Source organism: Vulpes lagopus, chromosome 7, assembly GCF_018345385.1.
Source record: "Vulpes lagopus strain Blue_001 chromosome 7, ASM1834538v1, whole genome shotgun sequence".
Classification (NCBI taxonomy): domain Eukaryota; kingdom Metazoa; phylum Chordata; class Mammalia; order Carnivora; family Canidae; genus Vulpes; species Vulpes lagopus.
In genome coordinates this window covers 59045361-59070446 of record NC_054830.1, presented here as the reverse complement: position 1 = coordinate 59070446, position 25086 = coordinate 59045361, and the positions used below count along the sequence as shown (strand labels likewise).

The 25086-nt window shown below is 57.4% G+C and overlaps 2 protein-coding genes across 7 annotated transcripts in view; one reads left to right on the top strand and one right to left on the bottom strand.

The window, feature by feature from the left end:
* CDK5RAP2 (CDK5 regulatory subunit associated protein 2) overlaps positions 1–22510 on the bottom strand; it is a 158278-nt gene extending 135768 nt beyond the window's left edge. For 4 of the 6 annotated variants that reach the window (XM_041762766.1, XM_041762768.1, XM_041762769.1 and 1 more), the window contains exons 1-3: positions 22322–22510; positions 11054–11121; positions 8115–8182 (exon numbers count right to left, since the gene is read on the bottom strand). In XM_041762766.1, the coding sequence (XP_041618700.1) occupies positions 8115–8182; positions 11054–11121; positions 22322–22377 (192 nt within the window). In that variant the 5' untranslated portion in view covers positions 22378–22510. Of the gene's footprint in view, positions 1–2063; positions 2963–8114; positions 8183–11053; positions 11122–22321 lie in introns of those variants that run through there. The other 2 variants (XM_041762770.1, XM_041762771.1) reach the window with 2 other exon arrangements.
* A 307-nt stretch (positions 22511–22817) lies between these two features.
* Positions 22818–24002, top strand: LOC121495161 (proline-rich protein HaeIII subfamily 1-like). The gene is made up of 2 exons (XM_041762435.1): positions 22818–22916; positions 23145–24002. Exons 1-2 carry the CDS (start codon positions 22818–22820, stop codon positions 24000–24002), a joined length of 957 nt encoding a protein of 318 aa, XP_041618369.1.
* The last annotated feature ends 1084 nt before the right edge of the window (positions 24003–25086 follow it).

Here is a 25086-nt window from a genome sequence, read left to right as displayed (position 1 = left end):
AAAACAAGAGAACAGTAAATCAGCCTTGACAAGGTTAATGCAAACCCCAGACGGGCCCAAGTGAACCCAATGAAATAGTGGCACCATCCTTCCCACAACAACGCCAGCCCCGTTCTCCACTTAATCCCACTTTCCTCATGAGGTTCTCTCTAAGTCCATCACGTCGGACGGGGGCCCTTCTAAATGTCTCCACCGGCCCTCCGCTCTCTTCATCACAGCACCTATCGCACTGCACTATGGCAGCTGGTAATCTCCTCTAGCCAAGTCATCTCCGAGAGACTGGGAGCCACACTTATCTTGTACGTTCTACTCTGAAACGTAAGAGACAGTTACTAAATGCCCGATGGCTGGCTGTTTGGACACACTTAAGAACTTCTTAGGGCACCTAGGTGGCTCGGCCACTTGAGCGTCCAACCCCTGGTTTCGGTGTGGGTCATGATCCGGGCGTTCTTGGACTGAGCCCCACATCGGGCTCCACACTCAGTGGGGAGTCGGCTTGAGATTCTCTCTCCCTCTCCCTCTGCCCACCTCCCCACTGACTTCCTCACTCTCTCTCATTCTCTCTGAAGGCAAGGTGATGTAAGGAGAGCCCCACAGGCTTCAGATTCAGGTCTGGCTCACATCACACCACTGATTTAGGACCATCGCTTTTGGAACTAAACTCCCTGCCACAGGCACAGAGAGTGGTATGGTCTGGCCCCCGCCCCCCCCCCCCCTCCAGCCTCATTACCATCCTTTCCCTCAGGTACCAGGTCCCCGCCTCACCGGCCTCCTCTCTGGTCCTCAGGCACGCCAAGCCCGTCTGTCTGCTCAGCCCTCCCTGCGGCACTTGTCAGGTGCTGTGGTCCCATGCTTTCCATCTCAGCTCAGAGGCCGTCCTAACTACCCAGTCCAAAGCGGGCCCCATCTCTATGATCACCAAGTCACTCTTGAACACGTAACTTAATTTTCTTGCTAGAACTTTTCACAATCTGCACTCCTTTATTTACATATCTATTACTTATTATCACGCTGATTATATGAATATATTCCACTTTTTGAGGATAGGGACATTATCTATCTGTTCGTGGCTATTTCCCTTGAGGCGTTAGCATGGTGTCTGGAACGCAGTGGACGCTCCATCAACATCTGTTAAATGAGTGAATAAATGGATGAATGAATACAATCCAGACCACCCTACTAGGTGCATGACCTTAGTCAAGCTCATTTTTCTGTGTGCCTCAATTCCTTTTATAGATTAAAGGAATACCTATCTCAGAGACCCATTACAGGATTAAAAGAAATTGATTGGAATTTTGGTATTGTGCCTAGCACGGCATAAAAATTTAAGATATATTAATATTCTTGTCATTTGTATTTTTTTCCCTTTAAGAGGATCAAATTCAGTAAGAAAAAAAAAAAAAAAGCCTCGAGCTGGAAAAACTGAAAACAGCTTACCATACAGGAGGAATAAATACCCCCAAAATAACACCCACCAAATACGACTTAGAAACTTAATGCTGAAATGTAAGCTAATACACGGGCTGTACTTTGCCACACCCCAGGACTGCTGTGGAACTGCAGTCATCCGAAATGGGAAACATCCCAACGTGATTATAGGTGGTGCCTCCCAAAGCTGGAGGGAGGCTCAGCGGCAGGACAGATTCTGAAGGAGCTGCTGTAAGTCTGGCTCCCTCCCACCCGCACTCCCCGTCAAAAGCCTCCCCTGGCCTAGCGCTCCAGTCAGGAAGGGAAGAAAAACAAAATCCAGTAACATAAAAGAGAATCAGGGCAACTCCAACCAGGCCCACCGCTCCCAAAACCTAAACAAGGCTCCTAACTCTGGTGACCAGTTTCAGCAAAGTTTCAGACCCCAAAGCTGAAGCTCACCGCACCCCCCAACCCCACCCCTCCGATCACCTGGGCTAAAGGCAGCAAGGGCTAAGAGCAAGGGCCCTGGGGTCACTGGAAATAGACTGAACTCCCAGTGCTACCACTCGTGAGCCATGTGACCTTGGGAAAATTATTTGACATCTTTGGGCCACTGTTGGCTCATCCATAAAATAAGGATAAACCTCAGTTACCTCATGGGAGCGTCGTGGCAACGGCAAGAGCTACAGCTCCTGGCAGAGCCGCTCACTGGGCAGGCAGGAGACCGAGAACAGCTTTTAAAGGGCTCCTGTCGGGCAGCCCGGGCGGCCCAGCGGTTTAGCGCCGCCTTCAGCCCAGGGCGTGACCCTGGAGTCCCGGGAGCCTGCTTCTCCCTCTGCCTGTGTCTCTGTCTGTCTGTCTCTTTCTCTCTCTGTCTCTCATGAATAAATAAAAGTAAAAATCTTTTTAAAAATCTATAAAAAATAAATAAGGGGCTCCTGTCCCGCTCAAGCACTCCACAAGCAGGTCTCCGGGCCACCATCAGGTTTCTTTCATGCTCTTTGAAAGTCCTCCCAAAACCACGGCCTCTTGCCGCCCCACGGGCATCTCCGCTTCACGGCACTGCCTGCGAGATCGATTTGCCAGCAGCTAGGCGAGGTTCGTAACGTGAGGCCGACACTTTGGAACCAGTTTCTGATTCCAACACTCTCACCCTCGTGTCCTCAAATCACAAAAAGGGTTACTAGGCAAACATCTGCTCGTCCACAAACAATACCGCAGCCATAAGAGGACTTAGGAACTGAGCCCCACGCAAGACCGGGAACGGGACTCCATTACGAAGTCAGCTCTTCTTACACTCTTCAGCCTCGTGCTCTATCTCACACATTGTTCGTGTGGCTGCAGAATTACGGGAGATTATCAGGTGACATGACTGCTCTAGGTTCCACTGGACCGGTCGCAGCCGACCATCTGGCCGCTGCTCTCCTGGGCACTCCTGGATTCCAGTCTCGTGGAAAGCGCACAGGCTCGACGTTGCCTTCTCAGAGGTTCTCCGCGCACCACGCTCAGGCAAGTCATGTGCTCTCTCCAACCGCGTCTGTGGGACACCTCCCTCGGGAACAGGTTGCAAGACAAAGAGATAACATGTAAAATATCATCCCCTTGCTCCCAATTTCTCACAATTGTACACGATGTGGCAACAAGCAGCTCCACGCATAGCTTTTTCCTTCCACTGGGTTGTCTCCCCAGGACAAATGTCCCCGAGACCAATATTGGGCTCAAGAGGAATACCGTGTTTACGACCATCCAATTCTCTTTCTAAATGGCCTTCAAAAAGATTGTGCACATGGACACTGCCCGGCCCGGTGCCTAGCCGGGTCCCGGAGGGTGAGAACACACGGCGCTCCATCAGGAGCAGGAGGCCGGGCTGAGCCCTTAGCACACGTGCCCCCTGCCCTGGGCACTGAGCACCCCACGGCCGCCAGCCACCTGCAGGCCCGTGTGAGCACAGCAGCCCCGGCTCCCCTGCGCAGCCCGCCCGGCCCGCACTACTGCTCGCTCTCCCGCGCCCCCACCCCAAGCCCGAGTGCCCCAACCACGGCCGCAGCCACCCCACCAGCAAGGGCAGCCCCGCACGGCCACTTCCTCCCCACCGCAGCCCGGGGGCAAACCTGCTCTCCACACCACACACAAGGGAACCCCAACGGACGGGTCCGCGTTCTCAGAAAAGAGGATACACTGATTGAGTCAACAAGTATTTATCAAGCGCCCGCCATCCTGCAGGTGAGGTGCTGAGAACCGGGGGGACGTAGAAGAGAGGCCCATGAAGCAAATGCACAAATAAAACACATAATTACAGTCGTAAGATCCACAGTGGAGAAGTGCTGAGCGCCTGTTATCAGAGAATGGGGGTCTCGAGCGAGCTGGGGAAGGAATTAGGGCCGGCCCCTCCATCGAGGTCACTTTAAAGCTGAGACGTGGGGATCTCTGGGTGGCGCAACGGTTTGGCGCCTGCCTTTGGCCCAGGGCGCGATCCTGGAGACCCGGGATCGAATCCCACGTCGGGCTCCCGGTGCATGGAGCCTGCTTCTCCCTCTGCCTGTGTCTCTGCCTCTCTCTCTCTCTCTCTCTCTGTGTGACTATCATAAATAAAAATAAATAAATAAATAAATAAAGCTGAGACGTGAAGGTCGGGAGGCCTGCCCTTCAAGGACAGGGAGAAAGGGAATTCCAGGCAGAGGGAAGGGCACACAAGAAGGTCCCACCCGTGGGGGTTAGTGAGAGCGGCCCCTGCAGGACCACGGGGGAGCCCAGCACGCAGGCCAGGACTCGGAGCCACTCCACCAAGCTCACGGGTCACGGAGTGGCAGAGCAACACCGACGGCCCCATCCTGGTCATTCCCCAGCCCATCCGTACCCGCACACGATGGTGCCTGCAAAGCTTCCCAGGCAGCACAGACGCCGGGGGTGTGGATGACGGGGCTGATTCTCTTGTCCGAAGTGACTCACCACAGACAGGTCGCACAACACAGCTGGCCGTGCAATCCTCCTAGATAAAACACTGAATTTGACCAACTGCCTCAGCTAAGACCAGGAATTTCCAACAAAAAGGAGTAAGAGCCCGGCTACACGAACACCAGCACCTGAGAGCAGTTGGGTGCGAGACAGGAGCAGCAGAATTTACCCTAAGGGCCTAATCTCGTAACTATAAAATGACACACGCAGGAGGATACTCATCGAAGCTTTGTAAGAGTGAAAAAATAGAAACAACCTGGACTGTCCCACAGGAAGGGATTATGTAAGCTACGTTTCAAGCCCTCCCCTCAGATACAAGTCTACCAACCACGGGTCATAAACAATGCCGTCCGCCGGTATAAACAGGGATGGCAAGCTACGCAGGTCATTCCCTGCCCAGAAGCCCACAGAAAAAGCCAGAATCAAACTCTTCTATATAAGGTAAGATAGCTACGTGGACGAGATACGCGGATCCAGGTTCTGGGTCTTCCCCACTCACCCAAAAACTTCTGCGAGTGAGAGAGAACCGAGGGACCCTGGAGTCCAGGGCGCTCACACCACAGCACAGCTCCCTACGGGACGCTGCCTGCCTGGCTGCTCGGGGGCAGCGGCCCCACCACACTGCGGCTGGGAAGGGCCAGCAGCGCGGGCCCCCCCGAAGGTCAAACGGCCCAGCCGGCGCCTCTCCCCGGGCCTGTGCTCCCGGTGACCGTCGCCTCAGCGTGTGAAGGTACTAGACCACGGATCGCCAGTCTGAAGACCCAAAGGAAGGCCGGCAACTGTCACCCACTGGTGCCAGGGCCCGCCCGGACAGCGGAGGGGGCAGGAAAGGCTGCCGTGCGGAAGACCCCCTCCCGGCCTCCCCGGGCTTCAGGCGCCCCTGTGCCCAACATAGGGACGGGGTGAGCTCCGGGGTCGGGGACCCTGCCCGCCTTCTCGGCCCCTCCCGCCCACAGCCCGCTGCCCCAGCGTCGCCCCCCCAGCAGCCCCTCACACACAGCCGCCACCAGGCTGGCCGCTCCCTCCTCGCACCACCAATCCCGGGCCCTTTTAGAAGCACGATTCTGGTCCTTTCCTTCCCAGGCTAACTTCCACCACCGGCTACCCTTCATCTTCAAGACAAGGGCCAACCAAGGCAGTGTAACACAGCAGACCCTCGACCCCTGCCTTCTTCAGGGGCCTCGCAGGCCTCAGGACCCCCGCCGCAGCCTCCCTCCAGCCAAAAGGTGCTTAGAATGCCCTCAACTCCCCGCACCCTGCACGCCTCTCGCGGCCCTTCCCCGCCTGAGTCCCTGTGCCTGGGATGCTCTCCTGGTCCTCTCACCTTGGCTAATCCCCACCTGTCCCTGATGACCCATCTCAAGGAACACTTCCTCCAGGGGGGCTTCCCTGCGTCCCCGCCCCGTGCCCCCAGCACCCTCCTCACCTCTCACTGCACTGTCTTCCTACCCATCTCCCCAACCAGGCTGCGAGGCTCCTGCCAGGGAAACTCACCGGGTCCCCATCTACCACGGACTTCCTAGCCCCCGGCCAGGCACAGGGCATATATATTTGAAACTATTTATCACTGAACAGATGAATTCTGAGCCAAACCAGAAACCAGATGTCTTGCTAGACCTTAGCTAATAGACCCGGACGTTCAGTTTCCCAGTGTGAGACCAGCCTAAGAGGAATCATGAGTCTCCCTTTAAATCAAAGGTTACTCTAGCCCTTCCCTAATATGCACACTGACGGTGACATTAGCGTCCGACGCCAGGGGCATTTCCGGTAAGCATCCCACAGAAAGTTCAGGCCGCCTCTACAGACATCGTGCACTTACTGGCTCAGGCCAAACGGAACATTTCAGTGACTCATAAAGACTTGAAAGGGAGACACTGAGAACACTGTGGTCATTTCAATTTCAATAGCAGAACTTGCTCTGGAAAATGCTACAATAAAAAATATTAATGCCATAAAAACCGAACAGCAGCCGAAGGACCACAGTCATAAAGAAAAAACATAAATCCTAAAACAGATCAGCATAGGAGGCTCCCTCTCGCCTTCAAGAAGAAAACAGTGTTTAGGTCATCGGGAGCCCATCCAGAGAAGGGCGCCTTGAACCACGTGGCAGCGGAGACAAAAGACAGCGGACATGACAGCGGAGAGGAGGGGAGACCGCGAGCACGCAGCATGAACTCGCGCTCCCACCTTCTGCTCGTTCAGGTCCCACCTGGTCCCCAGCAGCAGCAACTGCTGTCGCTAGTGGCCAAGACAGAGGACAGAGGGGAGCCCGTGAGGAGCGAGCCCCGGGCGGCCCGGCTGCAGAGCCCAGGGTCCCCAGCAGGCTCAGGTGCCCCCGAGAGCAGCCCCGCCCGTCACTTCCTGCACCTCGGTGTCTCCTACCCACACCGACCAGGGCTTGACTCAGCCCGAGAGTCCTCCCGGCTCAAAAGGCAGACGATAAGAGTTGCAACTTTTATTTCAGAATTCTGAGATTCTGTTAAGTTTCTCCATCTAGAAACAAAATTCAGAACTGTGCCCTTCAGAAATTAAATAACTCTGTATCTTGTGGAGCTGCTTTTCTATTAAAGTGACGCGCGTGAAGAGCTGAACATTTCAAGTGCCCAGCTCAGAGCAGGAGCTCAATAAACAGCAGCTATTATTACTCTTATGATAAAACAGAAACAGCCATTTAATAGCAGAGCACGTTTTAATTATACACGATGTGGAATAATCAAATCTCATTTGTTGGAGGCCCCAGACCCCACAGCATAGATCGAGTTGTTCAGTTGAAATTAGAACAACTCAAAGCTCAGAAATTACTTGTTTCCATTAGAGATCTGACAAGTCATTTCTTCAATTGGTCACTGGTGGTTTGCAGATAACTATTAGCAGTAATGAGTATTCTAAATTAAATCTGGAGACAGTACCGCTCTGTTCTGTAAAGACAACTGGGGGGAGAGAGACATCACTGTGGAACGTCCTTCTCTCTGTCCTCCATCTCTCCCTGATAAATATCTCCTGTGTCTTGCATGCCATGGATTTCATTTGGCTACAAATGGAGAAGGGTCTAATTCTTCCCGTGATAAATGAGAGCGCTGAACAGGTAACTTGTTAAGGAGAATTGGAATTGGGAAAATAACCTTATTTCCCTGCTCCTTGACAACAAGCCCCCTCCGCTAACAAATGAAAGACACACTGCTGGAAGACAGCGAGCGAGGAAGCCAAATCCATCACCACGTAACCCGTCCTCGGACGCTCCGTTCACAGCCCCGCGTATGGGCGCTCACGTCTCCTGCAACAGCAACAAGGATGCAGCCTACAAAAGGCAAGGCAGTGGCACAAAGCAGCAGGAAGAATAACGTTCTGGAATCCTTAAAAACCTGGATTTGAATCCTGACTCCGCCACTCGAGTCCTATGTGGCTGTGAATGGTCCCTCCTAGGCTTACGGGGTCGTATCTGTAAACCGGGGATAATACACTACAGCTCAAGGGGATACAGTGAGGATTAAACAGGGACCACTAATAACGTGCCTTAGGTTACGGGGAAGCCCCACGCTGGAGACCCCAGAAATACACCAGATTCCCCTGCGCCGGGCAGCGCCGAGCGCACAGCTACCGCGCGGCTGTGGAGCACGCCCCTGCCTGGCATTGCCTGGCAGACTGGCAGCCTCGACGCCTCTCGAGAGACACGGCTGCCTCCCGGGCCTGGGGGGACGGCGGCCACACACGGCACCTTGTAGGGAAGGGGATTTGGTGTCTCCACTTACGTTTTCAAAGTCCTTCATGTTCCGTGCTCTGGTGGGAGACACCGTTTCTTCTGACACATCTGGGAGCACTATAAAAAGGGAAAACAGACAGGAAAACAGCGTGGTGTACAAACTGCCCAGCACCCCTATTAGGGAGTACAGCCCAGAAAAGGAAAAGACAAAAAAAAAAAAAAAAAAAGGCAGGAGCAGCCTTCGCGGTCTATTCTGCTGGCATTTTCTGCCTGTTGTGATTTGCTGACTGGAGTCTAGGGAAAGCTCTCAGCTACTGTATTTCAAATATGTACAGATTCCTTCAAGTGGCCTCAGTGTAACATGTCACAGAACGAACCCAGAAAACGTACTGGGCGAGTGGCACCTCCGCGTGTGCGGGTAACGGCCGTCCCTGGCCTGGTCACATAGTCCCTTGCTGAGCAGGACACGTCTGCGCGTGTCAGCGTGTGAAGCATATCTAACTGGCCGGGGTTGGCAAACTTTTTCTTAAAGTGCCAGACAAGAAATATTTTAGGCTCTGTGGGCCCTACCCAAGCCTAAAATCTGTCACAACTCGTCAGCTCTTCTGCTGCAGCACGAAAAACAGCCACAGACAACTCAGAAGTAAGAAGCTGTGTCTCCGTAAAAGTTTATGATTTTCAAAAGCAGGCAGCAGGCGGGAAGTCCTCGTCCCTGCTTGAGGGCGACTACGGACTTGGCCAACGCCCAGAGCTCTCCACTGCTCCCTCCTCCCTTCCAGCAGCCACCACGCAGCCACTCTGAGCCCAGCACCATGCGAGGTGCGGGGGAGAGAACGGGGAAAGGGACCGTGACCCTGGGCCAAGAGGCTCTGGATCTGGGGCTCAGACACAGAGAGAGCCACCTGACAGCACGCTGCACAGGCTGCCCGGCGCTGTCGCGGAGAGCGGCGGCCCCACACAGAGGAAATGCACGGACTCCCCCTTCCAGCAAACACGCGCGGAGGGCCTACGCTCTGCTCCGCGGCGACATCAGGAAACACACGGAGCTCATATTCCAGAGAGAGAAGACAGACAAGGAACAAGATAACAGGACAATCGCACAGGATGTGAGGAGGTGGCAAGGGCTACAGAGAGAACCTGAGATGCAGGACGGGAAACATTCAGGGTGGGTGAGGATCGCAATTTTAAGTCAGGGGCCAAATCAGGACGGTCACACCGAGAACTGCCACCTGGGCAGACCCGAAGAGAGGCACAAGGCAAGGGGGGGGGGGCAGGACTGGACAGCGATGAGCGGGGGGGTGGGGGGTGGGGGCCACAGGAGGGGAGGTACGTGAGGTAGCTCGTCTCAGAATGGGAGCCGCAAGGGCCCCCCGCAAGGGTAACGTGCCTGCACCCAGGCATCCACAGGCAGAGAACAGCCCGAAGGTGCTGCAGGAAGCAGGGCAGCAGCAGGAACACTGCAGCAGTCCAGGAGGGGACCAGGGGACGGGGTGGCCCAGGGCAGGTGGTCAAGTAGGCGGGGCACAAGTGGTGCGACCCTGGAAGACCCTGGAAGCCGTATGTCACCAACAGGAACAAACTGCAACAGAAAACTAGTGAGATTCAGAGAGGAAAGTGCAAGTGAGCGAGGGGGGAGACGGTGGTGCCCTGCATGCTAGGGAGGCAGCAGGCAGAGGAAGGCAACCGAAGAAGGAACTTCAAAAGCAAAGGCCCAGAGGCAGGCCCGGCGTCCCGCGGAAGGGGACGGGGGCCCACCCTTAGGGCCCCGCGTAGCAGACAAAGGGCACACTCGCTCTTCCCCAGTCCTCAGATGGGCCCTGCTCCGCCTCTGTGCTGGCCTCCCTCTGTACACCCCTGCCTCCATCCCTACACCTGCCTCCTTCCCTCCCTACACCTGCCTCCCTTCCTACACCCCTGCCTCCCTCCCTTCCTACTCCCCTGCCTCCCTCCCTATGCCCCTCTCCCTTCCTATGCCCCTGTCTCCCTATCTACACCCCTGCCTCCAGCCCTTCCTACTCCCCTCCCTCCCCACCTAGGTCCCACTCATTCCCCAAGTCTTAGCTCCATATCGCTGTCTTAAGCTCTTGCCCCGCCCACCTCCTCTGCGCCAGGACACACCTCCCCACACCCCAACCTCCCAGCACCTCGTTCTCTCTGTTCATCACGTTGATCATATGATTCACCAGGACATTTCTGTGCTGGACTCTCTATTCCAGGCCTGGCCGTAACCGTGTTCAAGGCTGATTCCCAGCACTTAGCCCAGGGCTTGGCACAAAGCACTGCGCTATGGGCTAACGCAGAAAGCAGTCCTGGTGGTTTTCCACGCCTAACTGCCCGCGTGCGGGGACAACAGACACCGCGTGATCCGTGTGCAACGCAGAAGTTGCCAGGTTCTGAAGGAAAACCTGAGGGGCCGGTAAGTTAAAATATCCTCCAGAAATAAACCGCACGACCCTGATACTGTCTGTTCTACAAACTTCTCCTTCCTGCCGGCTCCTCACTTTGAGGAAGAGGGAAAACACACAAGTCCCAGTATCTCTAAGGTATGTTACAAGGCGAATCATGAGCACCTCCCACAGGTACTTAGGACAGCGCTCGCTTCCTTCAGAAACAGAAGTCATAAAGGACGCTCCGCAAAAGCCAAGCTGCCCCCCGAAAGTCCCCTCTAATCCCGCCTCAACACAATGGCCCGCTTAGCACTCAGCGCGTGTCCCGCGGCCTAAGCAGCTACCTGTGTCCCCGGGGCCCGCGCAGGACCGTGCTGGGCCCCCAGCCGCCGGGAGGCTCACCCAGGCGCCCCGGTCGGCGAACACTGGCTGAACCCCTCCGAGCCCGGCAGCGGGGAGCAGAGCCCAGGAAAGCTGCCCCGGGGCCCTCAATCCCCGGCGGGGCTGGGGAAGCGGGAGCAGCGCGGTGGGCAGGGGGCCTCAAGGCCCAGCCCCAGGCTCGAGGCCCGGCCCGCGAGGAAGGCCGGCGTTGTGCACTTACCAGCGTCTCCCAAGCCGGCTCCGGGGCCGATGCCGTCCACCTCGTCTGGCGAGCCACGGGCGAGGCCACTAGGAGAGAGCACGAGCAGGAAGAGAAGCGTCAGCGTCTCACGGGGCTGGGGGCCACCGGGCTGCACGGGCGACGACGCACACGCAGCGCAGGGGCAAGAGCTCGGGCCCTGGGCTCCAACCTTGCGGGCCGAGTGAGCTTCAGCGAGTCCCAGGATGCCCGCCCGCCCACTCGCGCCCACGTCGCGTCCGTGTACCGTCTAGTACGTGCTGGAAGCAGAGGCGCTGTGCCAACTACCAGCTGCGGACGCTCCTGAGTCTCCCTTTCCCTGTTCCTCCCTCGACCTGTAAAGATGAGCTCACGTCTATGGCACGTGCACGTAGGGTGCGCCCAGTAAGTGGGGACCATTGCTTTGGTCTTTACTATTCGTCGTCGTCACTAACGTGTCGGACACAACCAAAAATAAAGCTCCCAAGAGGCAGGCACCAATTCAGACACTTTAAGAATGTCCCACGAAAATGCAAAATCCACTGATCCAAGAGACTCTACTGGTTGAATTATAAACATAGGTTAAGTGAGGATCTGGAGACACTGACAGAAAACTAAACCGTAACCGGAGGCGTGGCTGACACAGAAGACACGACACCGGCTCTAGCCTAAGCCAGGTACCTCCCCGAGCCGAGCCTCCTTCATCCGCGGAGGGAGCACAGCGGCTACTCGGGAAGTGACTGCAACCACAGACGCAAAGTCCCCGGCAAGGTGCCTGGCACACCGTGGGCACTCCGTCAACGGCCGCAAAATATCCCTGCCACCAGGAAAGACACCGTGCTCGGTGCAGGCGTGAAAGATCTCCCGCCGTGAGAGCTGCGCGGCCCCGAAGGGCCTGTGCATTCTAAGGGAGGCGCCAGGGCACAGATCATGCCAGCGGCCGGCCAGGGCGCCAGGCCGCCGAGGGGACCACCACGCCCAGAACCTACCCTCCAAGAGTGCTTCCCCGCCCCAAGCTCCAAGCTGAGAGCTGGACTTCCCGTCAGCTGGCTCTCCCCAGGTTTGTAAACCCAAGTCCATTCCGTCCCCGGGACAATTCTCCCCGACTGCCCAATTCTAGAGTCGGGAAAGGACCTGCACCATCAGAACCAAGCAAAAAATCGCATGGTAAGGTCCCGACGTCAAGAGAACGGTTACACGGTGCGCGCCTGCTATAAAGATGACCAGAAACAACTCCAGCAGGACGTGCCCCCAACTATGGAAAAAGCCACAACTTGTGTACTACCGTCACCTCAAATCCCCCCCGGAAACTAGGAGGGCTGCGCATCCATAAGAAAACAAACGTTTAACGTCATCATGTGTAGGAAAATGAGAGAGGTTTTCCTCCCTTTTAATTCTGTGTTTTTTCATTTCCTCCAATAATCATCAAAGGAAGAACAAACTCCACCCTCTAAACTGAATATTAAAAATCAAAATCAAGTTCAGCCACCACCTTTTGCGGTCGGTAGCCCAGAGGCCACCGTCGCAAGCAGCTTAGCGGTCAGGCCTAGGCTGCCGTCGGGTCTGCACATTCCCCACGTGGGGGCCTCTCCACCACGGCCACGAACCTTCTACCATTGGCTGAAAAGGCCCGTCAGTGTCGCAAGCCGAGATCAACCACAGTGAAGACTACGCGGCAGGCAGAGCCAAAGAATTTGGTCTTCGACAAGTTTCCAACGGGCAAACAATGAAGTCTGTAAAAAATGACATTTGACATCTCATGTATTATAAGAAACCACTGTTTAATGCAGAAGTTCCTGCCTGGTTCCTGCCAAGTTTCCACTTGGGCTTTACCTACCCACTCTTCAAATGCTATAGGAGTCTCTGTCATCTGCGCTTTCCCGTCGGTTCCCGCCCCCCCCCCCCCCCAGCTGCCTCTTCCCACTCGGGTCCTTCACTCTTAGCCTCAGGACTGAGGCTGGGGCTTCACGAAGCCCCCTAGAAATCAAAACTACTTAGCAAAAGCAGAGAGGGCTTCGGCACAGTTTATCACGGGGTCAGTGGGGGAGACGAAGGGGAAGGAACCTCTTTGCTCAAAATCGCAAGGGGGTCCCCAGCAAAGCAGAGCCCAGAATCCAGGTTTCCCAGGGTCCATTCACTCGCTGGCCTGGGCAGGGCCACCCAAAGCTCCTTGCGAACGTGGCAGAGAGTCAGCACTGGCTTCCTCACGTGCCAAATACGGCATAATCCTAACAAGCTTCCTGTAGGGGCCCTGCGGCGAACATGCCCCCCACTAGGGACCGGCGGCCCCCGCGCCAGCCTCACCACGGCCCTCCAGCAGCGGCTGGCGGCTTTTAACTGTTGCTATTTTTTTTTTAAATAAGGAAAAGAGAAGCTCAGAAAAGTTAGTAAGCTGAAAGACCCAAGCTGGCCTGACTGCAACCCACGCTCTTAGTCTCCCCACAACCCTGGGGCCCGACACCCTCCCCACGGGGGACGCGGTAAGGTCCGAATGAGCCGCGGCAGAGGGCTCCCGCGACGGGCACGGAGCCGCTGGCCGGGGCTGCTGGGGGCTGTCGGTGGGCAGGTGGAGGGACGGTCGCCCGCAGCGCACACCCACCCGTCCTGCTCTAGCCCCGCCCACGGGGCCCACACCTCCGCGCTGCCCGTCCCCACCCGAGACCCGGTGAGGCCTGGAGGGCCACGCTGTCGGGAGAGCCGCGCGGCACCGGGCGGCACACTCAGGAAACCACCGCGCCAGGTGCGCTGCTGCCTTTCAACGATTCATTCCTCACTCTGTTCCCACCCGGAGAGAAGAAACGTAAATATATAAAGTACAGACGGAAGAAGCCACGCCAGCGGCCAGCGGACGCACGGAGAGATGCTGGGCGTCCCTCCCTGTCCGCGGACCGCAGGTCAGAACCCCGGGGACATCCCACCCCGCTCGCACCTGTCAGAGCGTCCAGTATCAAAAAGACAAGAAAATAGCCAGTGTGGGCCAGGACGTGGGGAAAGGGAGCCTCGAGCACAGGCCGCTGTGGGAACAGCTCGGCCTCCCTCGGGCAGCGGACGCGGAGCCGCGTGGTGCGGGAAGTCCCCCTCCGGGCGCTTAGCAAGGTGAGAACACGCGCTTGCAAAGACCCACGCGTGCTCCCGCAGCGTCGTGTGCAACGGCCAGGAGGGGAGCGACCCAAGGGGCCGGCGACAGGTGACAGGCTGACGGATGAAGGAGGCGGGGGCCGCGGAAGACAGGGATCCTGCCCTTCCCGACCCCACGCGTGGGCCCAGCGGGCCCTGAAGTCAAAGAAAGACCAACACCGTATGATTTCACTTATACAGAGAATCTAAAAAACAAAACAAATAAACCAAAAAGCTGAAACAGACTCCTAAGCACAGAGCCCGAAGTGGCGGCCGCCAGAGGGCAGGGCAGCAGGAAGGGGCAAACGGGTGAGCGGAGTGGGAGGGAAAAAATACAGACAAGCCTAAAGTTCTCGGGTATTCCTCACTCCCATCTAGCCCCCAAGCGGCAACCCTGTTGTCAGCAAGAAGCTGTCCCTCCAGGCTTCTTTCTATTTACAGATACAGGGACACAGGGTCTGTTGTTTGTTTGTTTGTTTATTCTTGGAAGGCCCAGAGAGAGGGGCAGGGACACAGGCAGAGGGAGAAGCAGGCTCCCTGCGGGGAGCCCGATGTGGGACTCGATCCCGGGACCCCGGGTCACGACCTGGGCCGAAGGCAGATGCTCAACCGCTGAGCCCCCCGGCGTCCCTGGGGACACATGTTTTATTTTGTGGCTTAAAAACAAAACAAATGCAACCAAACTGTACATACTATTCTGCGGCATCCTCTCTTCACTTACCGTGTCCTGCAGATGTTTCCACGACAGCACGAACACATGTACCCTCGTGTCTGTAACTCCCACAAGCATTCCACAGCAATGTTTCTCGAACTTTACTGACCACAACCCACAGAAGGAAATTTACTGCCCCTAATTCTTGAAATGCTTTCTATTCTGTACTATTTTGTTTTTTTAAAGATTCTCATTGCAACCTACTGAATTGAATTTCACGAGCTGCCAGTGGTCACGGTCTGAAATTCCCTCTTGAAAGGATGCGCATTTACCCGGTCCCCTGACGGTAAATCACTTTGTTTCCAAGTCGTTCCTTTTACAAACAAGGCTTCACGACTGTCCTCATACAGGTCTCCAGGTGCACGTGCACCGGACTTTCTCTACCATAACAAGAAGTAGAGCTGCTGGGTCAAAACACGTTCACACACTTTTAAGGGGCAAAGGATTTGAAAATGCAGTGGGCCCCGGAACAACACGAGGGCAACGGCACGGGTCCACTCTCACACACACGTTTCTCAATAAATACCGGACAGTGGCGTCAATGTATTTTCTCCTCCCTGTGATTTCCTTAATAGCATTTTCTTTTCTCTAGCTTACTTTTACAGTAAGAATATAGTACATACATATAACACATAAAATATGTGTCAACTGACTGTTTCTGAGTAAGACTTTCAGTTAACAGTAGGCCAGTAGTTAAGTTGTGGGGGAATCAAAAGTTACACGTGGATTTTCCACTGAGCGGGACACCGCACCACCAACCCTGTGTTGTTCAAGGGCCAACTGTACCCAAATGGCGAAAAAAACACAAGAAAAAATGTTCAACATCATTAGTCGTTAGGGAAATAGAAACCAATACCACATGAGATACCAGGCCGATAGCAGAACTCCGTAAATATGCTAAAAAATAATTCAATAGTATATTTTAAATGTACTTCACGGCATACAAATGGTTTCAATAAAGCTGTTTCTAAAACACACATATGGACATATTTTTAACACCAAATTGTTTTCGGGAAGGACTGTGCCAGTTGACACTGTGTGTGCACCTTTTCCGAGCCGTCACCAAGCAGCACTGCACTCCTAAATATGGAGCCTGTATTTACACAGTACGTATCTTTTTAGGGACTGAACAAAACCGACTCATTCAACAATACTTGTGGATCGTCTACTATGTGCCAGACACGGTTCCAGGTCTAAAGACATGGTGGGGAACGAGCCAGCCATCCTCGCTGCCCTCATTAGCTTATCCTGGAGACCGGGAACACGTTCCTCAAACCTCAAGCCTAGGGGTACCCAGATCCGAGCTCAGCCTTGAATCAAGCCTTCAAACATTCACCAAAATTTCATTCCACCATCCTCTTTCTCCACCTTTTACAAAAGTCCATGAGAGCATTCTTCGCCTGACAAAGTATGGCCATGTACAAGCTCACAGGACATTTCCTTCAGGCCTGCCCCGCACCACACAGCAAGCTCTTAATAGCCAAGCGCTAGAGAAACCCATAGACGGGGCGCCCGGGGGGCTGCGGGGGAGCGGCGGCCTTCGGCCCAGGGCATGACCCCAGGGTCCCTGACTGTGTCCCGCATCGGGCTCCCTGCAGGGAGCCTGCTTCTCCCTCTGCCTGTGTCTCTGCCTCTCTATCTCTCATTAATAAATAAATAAAACCTTAAAAAAAAAAATTATTAGAGAAACCCACAGACGAACAAACCTGGGCCCAGGGTTAGGAAGCTCAGTTAGGGAGGCGCAGAACCTCAGGCATGAAAACAAAAGGACAAACCCGGGGTTGTGGGCACCAAGGACTTCGTCCCGGAATCAGGCACAGAACACATATAACCTTGCTCCATCCACAGTCACCTGATAGGTAGATATTATCACGGAAAATAAACTGAGGCTCAGAAGGGTTGGGTGTGTTACTAAAGCAACTCAGCCAGTAAGTGGCTGAAGCAGGATCCAGACCCAGTGATCCGGAGTACAAAGCCCAGGTTCTTCCAAAAGCACCAGGCAGGACTTGATAAAGGGCCTCAGAGTGGGCGAGGCTCTGGGGCCTGGCATCTGAGCCTGACCTCAGGGCTGGAGCTCTTTGGGGCACCCACAGGCCATCAGGTTTGCAGAGAATGACGCATATCGACCGGATTCAACAAACTGGACTTCCATTTAGTCTCTAAAACTGGGGCTTGGAAATTACCAAGCAGAAGGGTGCTCACGCTAAGATAAAAAGAGGATTTTATTCCAGGGATTTTTCTCTTCCACTGTGACCATCTAATGGGGAACCTGTCTCTTTCAAGACATTTGGGCCACTCTTTAAGGGCCAGTTCCCATGCCAGCAGCTCCCTAAAATCCTCCTAGAGTCCCCTCAGAACTGGTACAGGGAACTAGCTAGAAGGCAGGACACGGACTGAGAGCCAGGCTTTGCAGTCAGTGAGCCTGGATTCGATCCGGGCTCAATCGTGTACTTTTTCTGTGGGATTCCAGACTGCTCCCTTCACCTCTTAGCTTCAGAGTGCTCACCTGCAAAAAGGGGATAATACCATCACCTCCCATTTATATGCCTGGTGCCAGGTTAGGAACTGGAGTTACAAAGATGAACAATATGCAGCCCTGCTCTCAAACAGGTCAGAGTCTAATTAGGAAGTCAGACACGTTAGAGTTGTACCTGCAAGACCCCCTGCAGGAGCCACCGGCCACAGGGACCTGCTGAGCACCTGAACTGTGGTTAATCCAAATCAAGAAGTGTTGGTAAGTTTAAAATGCATACCGAATCTCAAAGACTGTAAGATAAAAAAGAAGGTGAAATATTTCATTAATAATTTTTTATTGTTTGCCGGTTATAATGATAATATATGGAAATACCAGGTGAAATCAAATATATTATTAAAATCTATTTCATCTGTTTCTCTTTTACTTTTTCACTGTGGCTACTAGAAAAGTTTCAATTACTTATGTGGCTCACACTGTATTTCTGTTGAACAACATTAGTCAATAAAACTCACTGAGGTGGGGGCACCTGGGTGGCTCGGTCGGTGAAACGTCTGCCTTCGGCTCAGGTCATGATCCCAGGGTCCTGGGACCCAGCCCCACACTGGGCGCCCGGCTCAGCAGGGAGTCTGCTTCTCCCTCTCCCTCTGCCCTCACCGTCCTTGTGTGTGCATTCTCGTGTGCCCTCACACTCTCTCCTTCCCTCAAATAAATAAAAATCTAAAAGCAAAAACCTAAGTGACATCAATAAGGGCTAAAATGGGGTCAGTGATGGGTGGGGGTGGCTGGAAGAGCAGAGAGGGTCTGGGTGGGGATAGGGGCATGTCAGCAAAGGCTTCCTGGCATCGAAATCTAAGTGAGACCTGAAAAATAAGAGGCATTAATAAGGCAAAGGGAAGGGAGGGCTAGCCCGGCAGCAGGAAGAGCGAGTGCACAGGTCCGACAGTAAGAAAGAACAAGGTGGGACACCTGGGGGGCTCTGCGGTGGAGCACCTGCCTTCAGCCCAGGCCGTGACCCCGGGGTCCCGGGATTGAGTCCTGCATCAGGGTCCCCGCAGGGAGCCTGCTTCTCCCCTGGCCTGTGTCTCTGCCTCTCTCTGTGTCTCTCAGGAATAAATAAAATCAAGAAGAGAAGAGAAGAAAAAAGAAAGGAAAAGAACAGAACAGAACGAGGCAGGCCATTCAGACAAAGGCCTTGGCAGCCAGGCAGAGGGAAGTGTTCAGGGAGGAGGAGGGCAGGCACAGAGGACACAGGAGGTCAGTAGGTAACTGGGGCCGGCTTATGAACGACCTTGGAAGCTCTATTAAGGCACCTCATTCTGAGGGTGACAGGGAGCCAGGGAGGGTCTGAAGCAGGTAAGAGACCAGCCACAGGGGCGTCCGCAGCGAAGGAGGGAGCTCGCCTGGAGAGCTGCTACCGTGTGTCAGTCACTGGTCAAAACCCCTTCAGATTCACCCACTTTTCGGATGACAAAAACTGAGGCTCGCGGAGGGAGTGACTTGCCCAAGATCACTGCGCTGTTAAACCGAGAAGTGGGACCGAAACCCACCTAGGTCTGGGTCCCAAAGCCCAAGGGCTTGGTCAGCTGGCACTGAGGTAATTGAGAGCCGAGAGTATGAACGGACTTTATCTTAATGGCGATGAGACGCACTAAACACACACGGCAGAATGACCATCGGATTCATACTTTAAAAAAGGTTTCAAACTGTAGTATAAAGGGCTATCCCAGGTGTCAGGACAACCCAAGTCCTCCCCAGTATGCTGGCACAGTGGTAGTGCGATGACAGGGACCTGACGGACCACCACAGGATACATAACACGTCCTCAATAAACGGAGTAACCACTAGTCCAGGTTTGCCCAAGACAGACCAGTTTATGCTTGCTGTCTAGACATGAACACTGATTGTCCCATTTCGCTTTTTTTTTTTTTTTAGAATTTATTTACTGGGATCCCTGGGTGGTGCAGCGGTTTAGCACCTGCCTTTGGCCCAGGGCACGATCCTGGAGACCCGGGATTGAATCCCATGTCGGGCTCCCGGTGCATGGAGCCTGCTTCTCCCTCTGCCTGTGTCTCTGCCTCTCTCTCTCTCTCTCTCTCTGTGACTATCATAAATAAATACAAATTAAAAAAATAAAATAAAAAATAAAAGAATTTATTTACTTATTCATGAGAGACAGAGACGGGGGGGGCGGGGGGAGACAGACACAGGCAGAGAGAGAAGCAGGTTCCCTGCAGGGAGCCTAACGTGGGACTGGATCCTGGGACTCCAGGATCACGCCCTGGGCTGAAGGCAGATGCTCAACCGCTGAGCCACCTGGGGATCCCCCATTTCTCTCTTAGAAGTGTCCCAGGTTGCACAATAAACAACATGGTCACCCTCTCAATGAGGGTCTGTTGACTAAAAGCAGCAGCCTATCCCCAGCAGAGCTGGATAAACACTGTGGATTCTCCTCCACGTCCTTCTTCTGTCTTCTTCCACCAAGAGCCCCCTGAGAACCAAACAGCCCAGCCCTGGAGCAGTGTGTGGCTGTCGGGCTTTCCTCCCCAAAGGAAAGATGCCAGGCCGCATGGGCAACGTGGACTCCAACAGCCTCTTGGGACAGATCCACTGGAGGCCACTGTCAGCCATTATTCCCCAACCTGCAGTGATGATGATGGTGGTGGAGGTGGGGGTGGGGGTGGTGGTGATGGTGGTGGAGGTGGTGGTGGGGATGCTGGTGGTGGCGGTGATGGCGGAGGTGGAGGTGGAGGTAGTGGTGGTAGTGGTGATGCTGGTGTTGGTGGTGGTACTGCTGGTGATGGTGATGGTGGTGGAGGTGGAGGTGAGGATGCTGGTACTGGAGCTGGTGGTGGGGATGCTGGTGGTGGTGCTGATGTTACCTGTAGAGGTGGAGGTGGAGGTAGTGGTGGTAGTGGTGATGCTAGTGCTGGATGTGGTGGTGCTGGTGATGGTGGTGGAGGTGGAGGTGAGGATGCTGGTACTGGAGCTGGTGGTGGGGATGCTGGTGGTGGTGCTGATGGTGGAGGTGGAGGTGGAGGTAGTGGTGGTAGTGGTGATGCTAGTGCTGGAGGTGGTGGTGCTGGTGATGGTGGTGGAGGTGGAGGTGAGGATGCTGGTGGTGGTGGTGATGGTGGAGGTGGAGGTGAAGGTAGTGGTGGTAGTGGTGATGCTGGTGTTGGTGGTGGTAGTGCTGGTGATGGTGGTGGAGGTGGAGGTGGAGGTGGAGGTGAGGATGCTGGTGGTGGTGCTGATGTTACCTGTAGAGGTGGAGGTGGAGGTAGTGGTGGTAGTGGTGATGCTGGTGCTGGAGGTGGTGGTGCTGGTGATGGTGGTGGAGGTGGAGGTGAGGATGCTGGTGGTGGTGCTGATGGTGGAGGTGGAGGTGGAGGTAGTGGTGGTAGTGGTGATGCTAGTGCTGGAGGTGGTGGTGCTGGTGATGGTGGTGGAGGTGGAGGTGGAGGTGAGGATGCTGGTACTGGAGCTGGTGGTGGGGATGCTGGTGGTGGTGGTGATGTTACCTGTAGAGGTGGAGGTGGAGGTAGTGGTGATGCTGGTGCTGGAGGTGGTGGTGCTGGTGGTGGTGGTGGAGGTGGAGGTGAGGATGCTGCTGGTGGTGGTGATGGTGGAGGTGGAGGTGGAGGTAGTGGTGGTAGTGGTGATGCTGGTGTTGGTGGTGGTAGTGCTGGTGATGGTGGTGGAGGTGGAGGTGAGGATGCTGGTGGTGGTGCTGATGTTACCTGTAGAGGTGGAGGTAGTGGTGGTAGTGGTGGTGCTGGTGTTGGTGGTGGTAGTGCTGGTGATGGTGGTGGAGGTGGAGGTGAGGATGCTGGTGGTGGTGCTGATGTTACCTGTAGAGGTGGAGGTGGAGGTAGTGGTGGTAGTGGTGATGCTGGTGCTGGAGGTGGTGGTGCTGGTGGTGGTAATGGTGGTAGTGGTGATGCTAGTGCTGGAGGTGGTGGTGCTGGTGATGGTGGTGGAGGTGGAGGTGGAGGTGAGGATGCTGGTACTGGAGCTGGTGGTGGGGATGCTGGTGGTGGTGGTGATGTTACCTGTAGAGGTGGAGGTGGAGGTAGTGGTGATGCTGGTGCTGGAGGTGGTGGTGCTGGTGGTGGTGGTGGAGGTGGAGGTGAGGATGCTGCTGGTGGTGGTGATGGTGGAGGTGGAGGTGGAGGTAGTGGTGGTAGTGGTGATGCTGGTGTTGGTGGTGGTAGTGCTGGTGATGGTGGTGGAGGTGGAGGTGAGGATGCTGGTGGTGGTGCTGATGTTACCTGTAGAGGTGGAGGTAGTGGTGGTAGTGGTGGTGCTGGTGTTGGTGGTGGTAGTGCTGGTGATGGTGGTGGAGGTGGAGGTGAGGATGCTGGTGGTGGTGCTGATGTTACCTGTAGAGGTGGAGGTGGAGGTAGTGGTGGTAGTGGTGATGCTGGTGCTGGAGGTGGTGGTGCTGGTGGTGGTAATGGTGGTGGAGGTGGTAGTGATGGTGGAGGTGGTGATGATGCTGGTGGTGGAGGTGGAGGTGGTGATGCTGGTGCTGGTGCTGGAGGAGGGGGAGGTGGTGCACTGACAGCCCAGGGTCCCCGAGCCCAGCTCCAGTCCCGCCCGGCAAACCCCGGGAAGGCCTCTCCCGCCCGCCCTCCCCCGATTCCGTCGCTCCGTGACCCGCCGCCTTTCGCAGACGGGAAACAGGCTGGACCCTTCTGCTAAAGCGCCCGACGGCCGAGGTGGGAGGGTCGGCGGGGTCGGCTCCGCTCGGGGCTCGGGGCTCAAGGCGGCCCCCCCGCCCCCGGGACCCTCGGCCCCGCCCCCTCGGCCCCCTCGGCCCCCCGCCCCCGGGACCCCCGGCCCCGCCCCCTCGGCCCCCCGCCCCCCCGGAAGCCGCCGACACCCCCAGAAGCAGCCCCGGCCTCGTGGCCCGCTCCCCGCCGCGGGGTCCCGCCCGCCGCCCGCCCCTGCGAAGCCCCGGCCGCACCTGCAGCCGCCGAGCGTGCCGGGGACGGTGGCGTCGACTCCCAACACCGAGTCCATCGCGGGCGCGGGCGCGGGCGCGGGCGCGGCGGCGCCCCCCGGGCCCCCAGGTCCCCGCCCCTCCAGCCCTGCTCCGGGTCGGACGCCGGCGGCGCCGCTGGAATTCAAACCGCAGCCGCCGCCATCTTTCCCGGCGCTTCTTCCTACGGAAACGGGGCGGGGCCACGGAGGCGCGCGCTGAAGCCGCCCGGCGGCGGCCGGAGGCCGGGCAGCGGAGCGCGGGCGGGTGCCATCTCGGTTAAGGGCAAGAGCGCCGCCCTTGGGCCGCAAGGCTAAGGAAAGCGAGGCCGCCGGCCATTTTTCGTCAGGGCACGCGGGCCCGGGGCGCGCGCCATCTTTGTTGCGGGCAGAGGCCGGCCTTGGGCCGTTGGTTCGGGCGGGAGGGGGAGGCCCGGCTCTCTCCGCCCTTCGCGGCCCCGCCGCCGCCGCGCTCGCCTGGGATGGTGACCGCTACCGCGCGGTGCGGGCGGGCACGCGGCTCGGAGCTGAAACGCAGGACAACAAGGGGGCCTCACCTAGAAGAACCTCCCTGCCGAAGCGCAACTCAAGCGGGCACGTGCGCGCCCGGTTCCCAGTGGATCAGCTCGTCCCGCTGAGCCGGTGCCGCCCGCGCCACCCCCCCGGCCCCGGGCGCGGACACACCTGCCGTCGTCAGCCGGGCCGAGACGAAGGGACCCGCCCGGGGGCAAGGGAAGGAGGCCTGTGGACGGGGCGGACCGGCGCACCTGCCCCCCCCCAAGGACCCGACGCACCTGCCCCCCCCCCAGGGCCCGGCGCACCTGCCCCCCCCCAAGGACCCGACGGACCGGACGCACCTGCCCCCCCCCAAGGACCCGACGCACCTGCCCCCGACGGGCCCGGCGCACCTGCCCCCCCCCAAGGACCCGACGCACCTGCCCCCGACGGGCCCGGCGCACCTGCCCCCCCCAAGGACCCGACGCACCTGCCCCCGACGGGCCCGGCGCACCTGCCCCCCCCAAGGACCCGACGCACCTGCCCCCGACGGGCCCGGCGCACCTGCCCCCGACGGGCCCGGCGCACCTGCCCCCCCCAAGGACCCGACGCACCTGCCCCCGACGGGCCCGGCGCACCTGCCCCCCCCAAGGACCCGACGCAACCTGCCCCCGACGGGCCCGCGCACCTGCCCCGACGGCCCGGCGCACCTGCCCCCCCCCAAGGACCCGACGCACCTGCCCCCGCGGGCCCGGCGCACCTGCCCCCCCCAAGGACCCGACGCACCTGCCCCCGACGGGCCCGGCGCACCTGCCCCCCCCAAGGACCCGACGCACCTGCCCCCGACGGGCCCGCGCACCTGCCCCCCCCAAGGACCCGACGCACCTGCCCCCGACGGGCCACGGCGCACCTGCCCCCCCCCCAAGGACCCGACGCACCTGCCCCCGACGGGCCTGACCCCCGACGGACCCGACGCACCTGCCCCCCGATGCACCTGCCCCCCGACGGACCCGACGCACCTGCCCCCGATGCACCTGCCCCCCGACGGACCCGACGCACCTGCCCCCCCACGGGCCCTGGCGACCCCAGGCCGGGCGGGCGCGGAGCCACCGCAGTCGCCGGGGTCTCGTCGGGCCGGGCCTGGGAAGAATCCTGGGCGCGGGGGCCGGTGAAGACCCGGCGGAGCCGGCGCCTCCCGGACCCCCCAGGGCCTCTGCAGCTGTGCCCGGGCCGTGCTTTCCAGAGCCGCCCTCTCACCGTCCGGGGGAGAACAAGTCCCGAGCCGTATTCTCGGCGGCCCTTGATCTCGTCCTGCCGCCTTCACCGCATTTGCAGTGGGTATTCCTGTGCCCTTTCAGTAAGTCCTCCCTTTGCTGGAGCCTGCAAAGTCCGCTCCCGCGGCGGCCGCTTCTGAGCTTCTCACCGCGGTGTTCCCAGGCCCCGCCCGCCGCCCAGACGGTGTTTTAAGTACAGGGTGAAGGAATGATTGAAAGAGCCTGGAAAGTGGGGCTAACACCCCTCCTGCGGGTTTTTGTGAGGATGCGAGGATGACCCGGTGCCCCCAGCGCCGGTCGGTGGCCAGCCGTAGCCCCCACCCCTGCAGGAGCTACTGAGGTCTGCAAGCCCCAGGGTCCTGCACCTGCGGCTCTTTAGCCAGCTCTTCACCTGCCCCTGACGGGTGGGCAGGAGCTGGTTGGCACCTCCTCTGCCCCAGCCGGGAAGGGGCGACCTCGGTGCCCTGAGCGGCGCTAAGTTGGACCAATGAGACGAGTGCGTCCAAAAGCAGGGACCCGAGGTGTCGAGACACCTGCCACTGACTGATCTTCACGGACCAGGCCTCTGGGACTGTTTGTCCAGTAGGAAGGTTGGGCCGCCGGAGGCCTCAGGACCTCAGCTCTGGAAGCAGTTTTTTGGGTTTTTTTTTTAAGATTTATTTATGATAGACATGGAGAGAGGCAGAGACACAGGCAGAGGGAGAAGCAGGCTCCCTGCGGGGAGCCCGACACGGGACTCGATCCCGGGGCTCCAGGACCGCACCCTGGGCCAAAGGCAGGCGCCGACCCGCTGAGCCCCCCAGGGATCCCTGGAGGCGGTTTCTTTGTGTTTCTTTCGAAGCTACAGACGACGCCCGCCCGCCCGTTCTGCTCGGAGAGGGGGGCTAGTTGCTAATCGTCACTTCCCCACTGGCCGCCAACTTGCCGTCCAGCACACGGACGCTCGAGGGAAGAAACGAGGACGAGGACTTGCACGTCCTGG

Excerpts from the sequence above, each read along its gene's own strand:
- LOC121495161 (XM_041762435.1), top strand. The coding sequence starts at position 22,818 with ATGGTGACCGCTACCGCGCGGTGCGGGCGGGCACGCGGCTCGGAGCTG. Across the intron at positions 22,917-23,144 it reads AAGAACCTCCCTGCCGAAGC|GGCCCGGCGCACCTGCCCCC; the intron begins GCAACTCAAGCG and ends CCCCCCCCCCAG.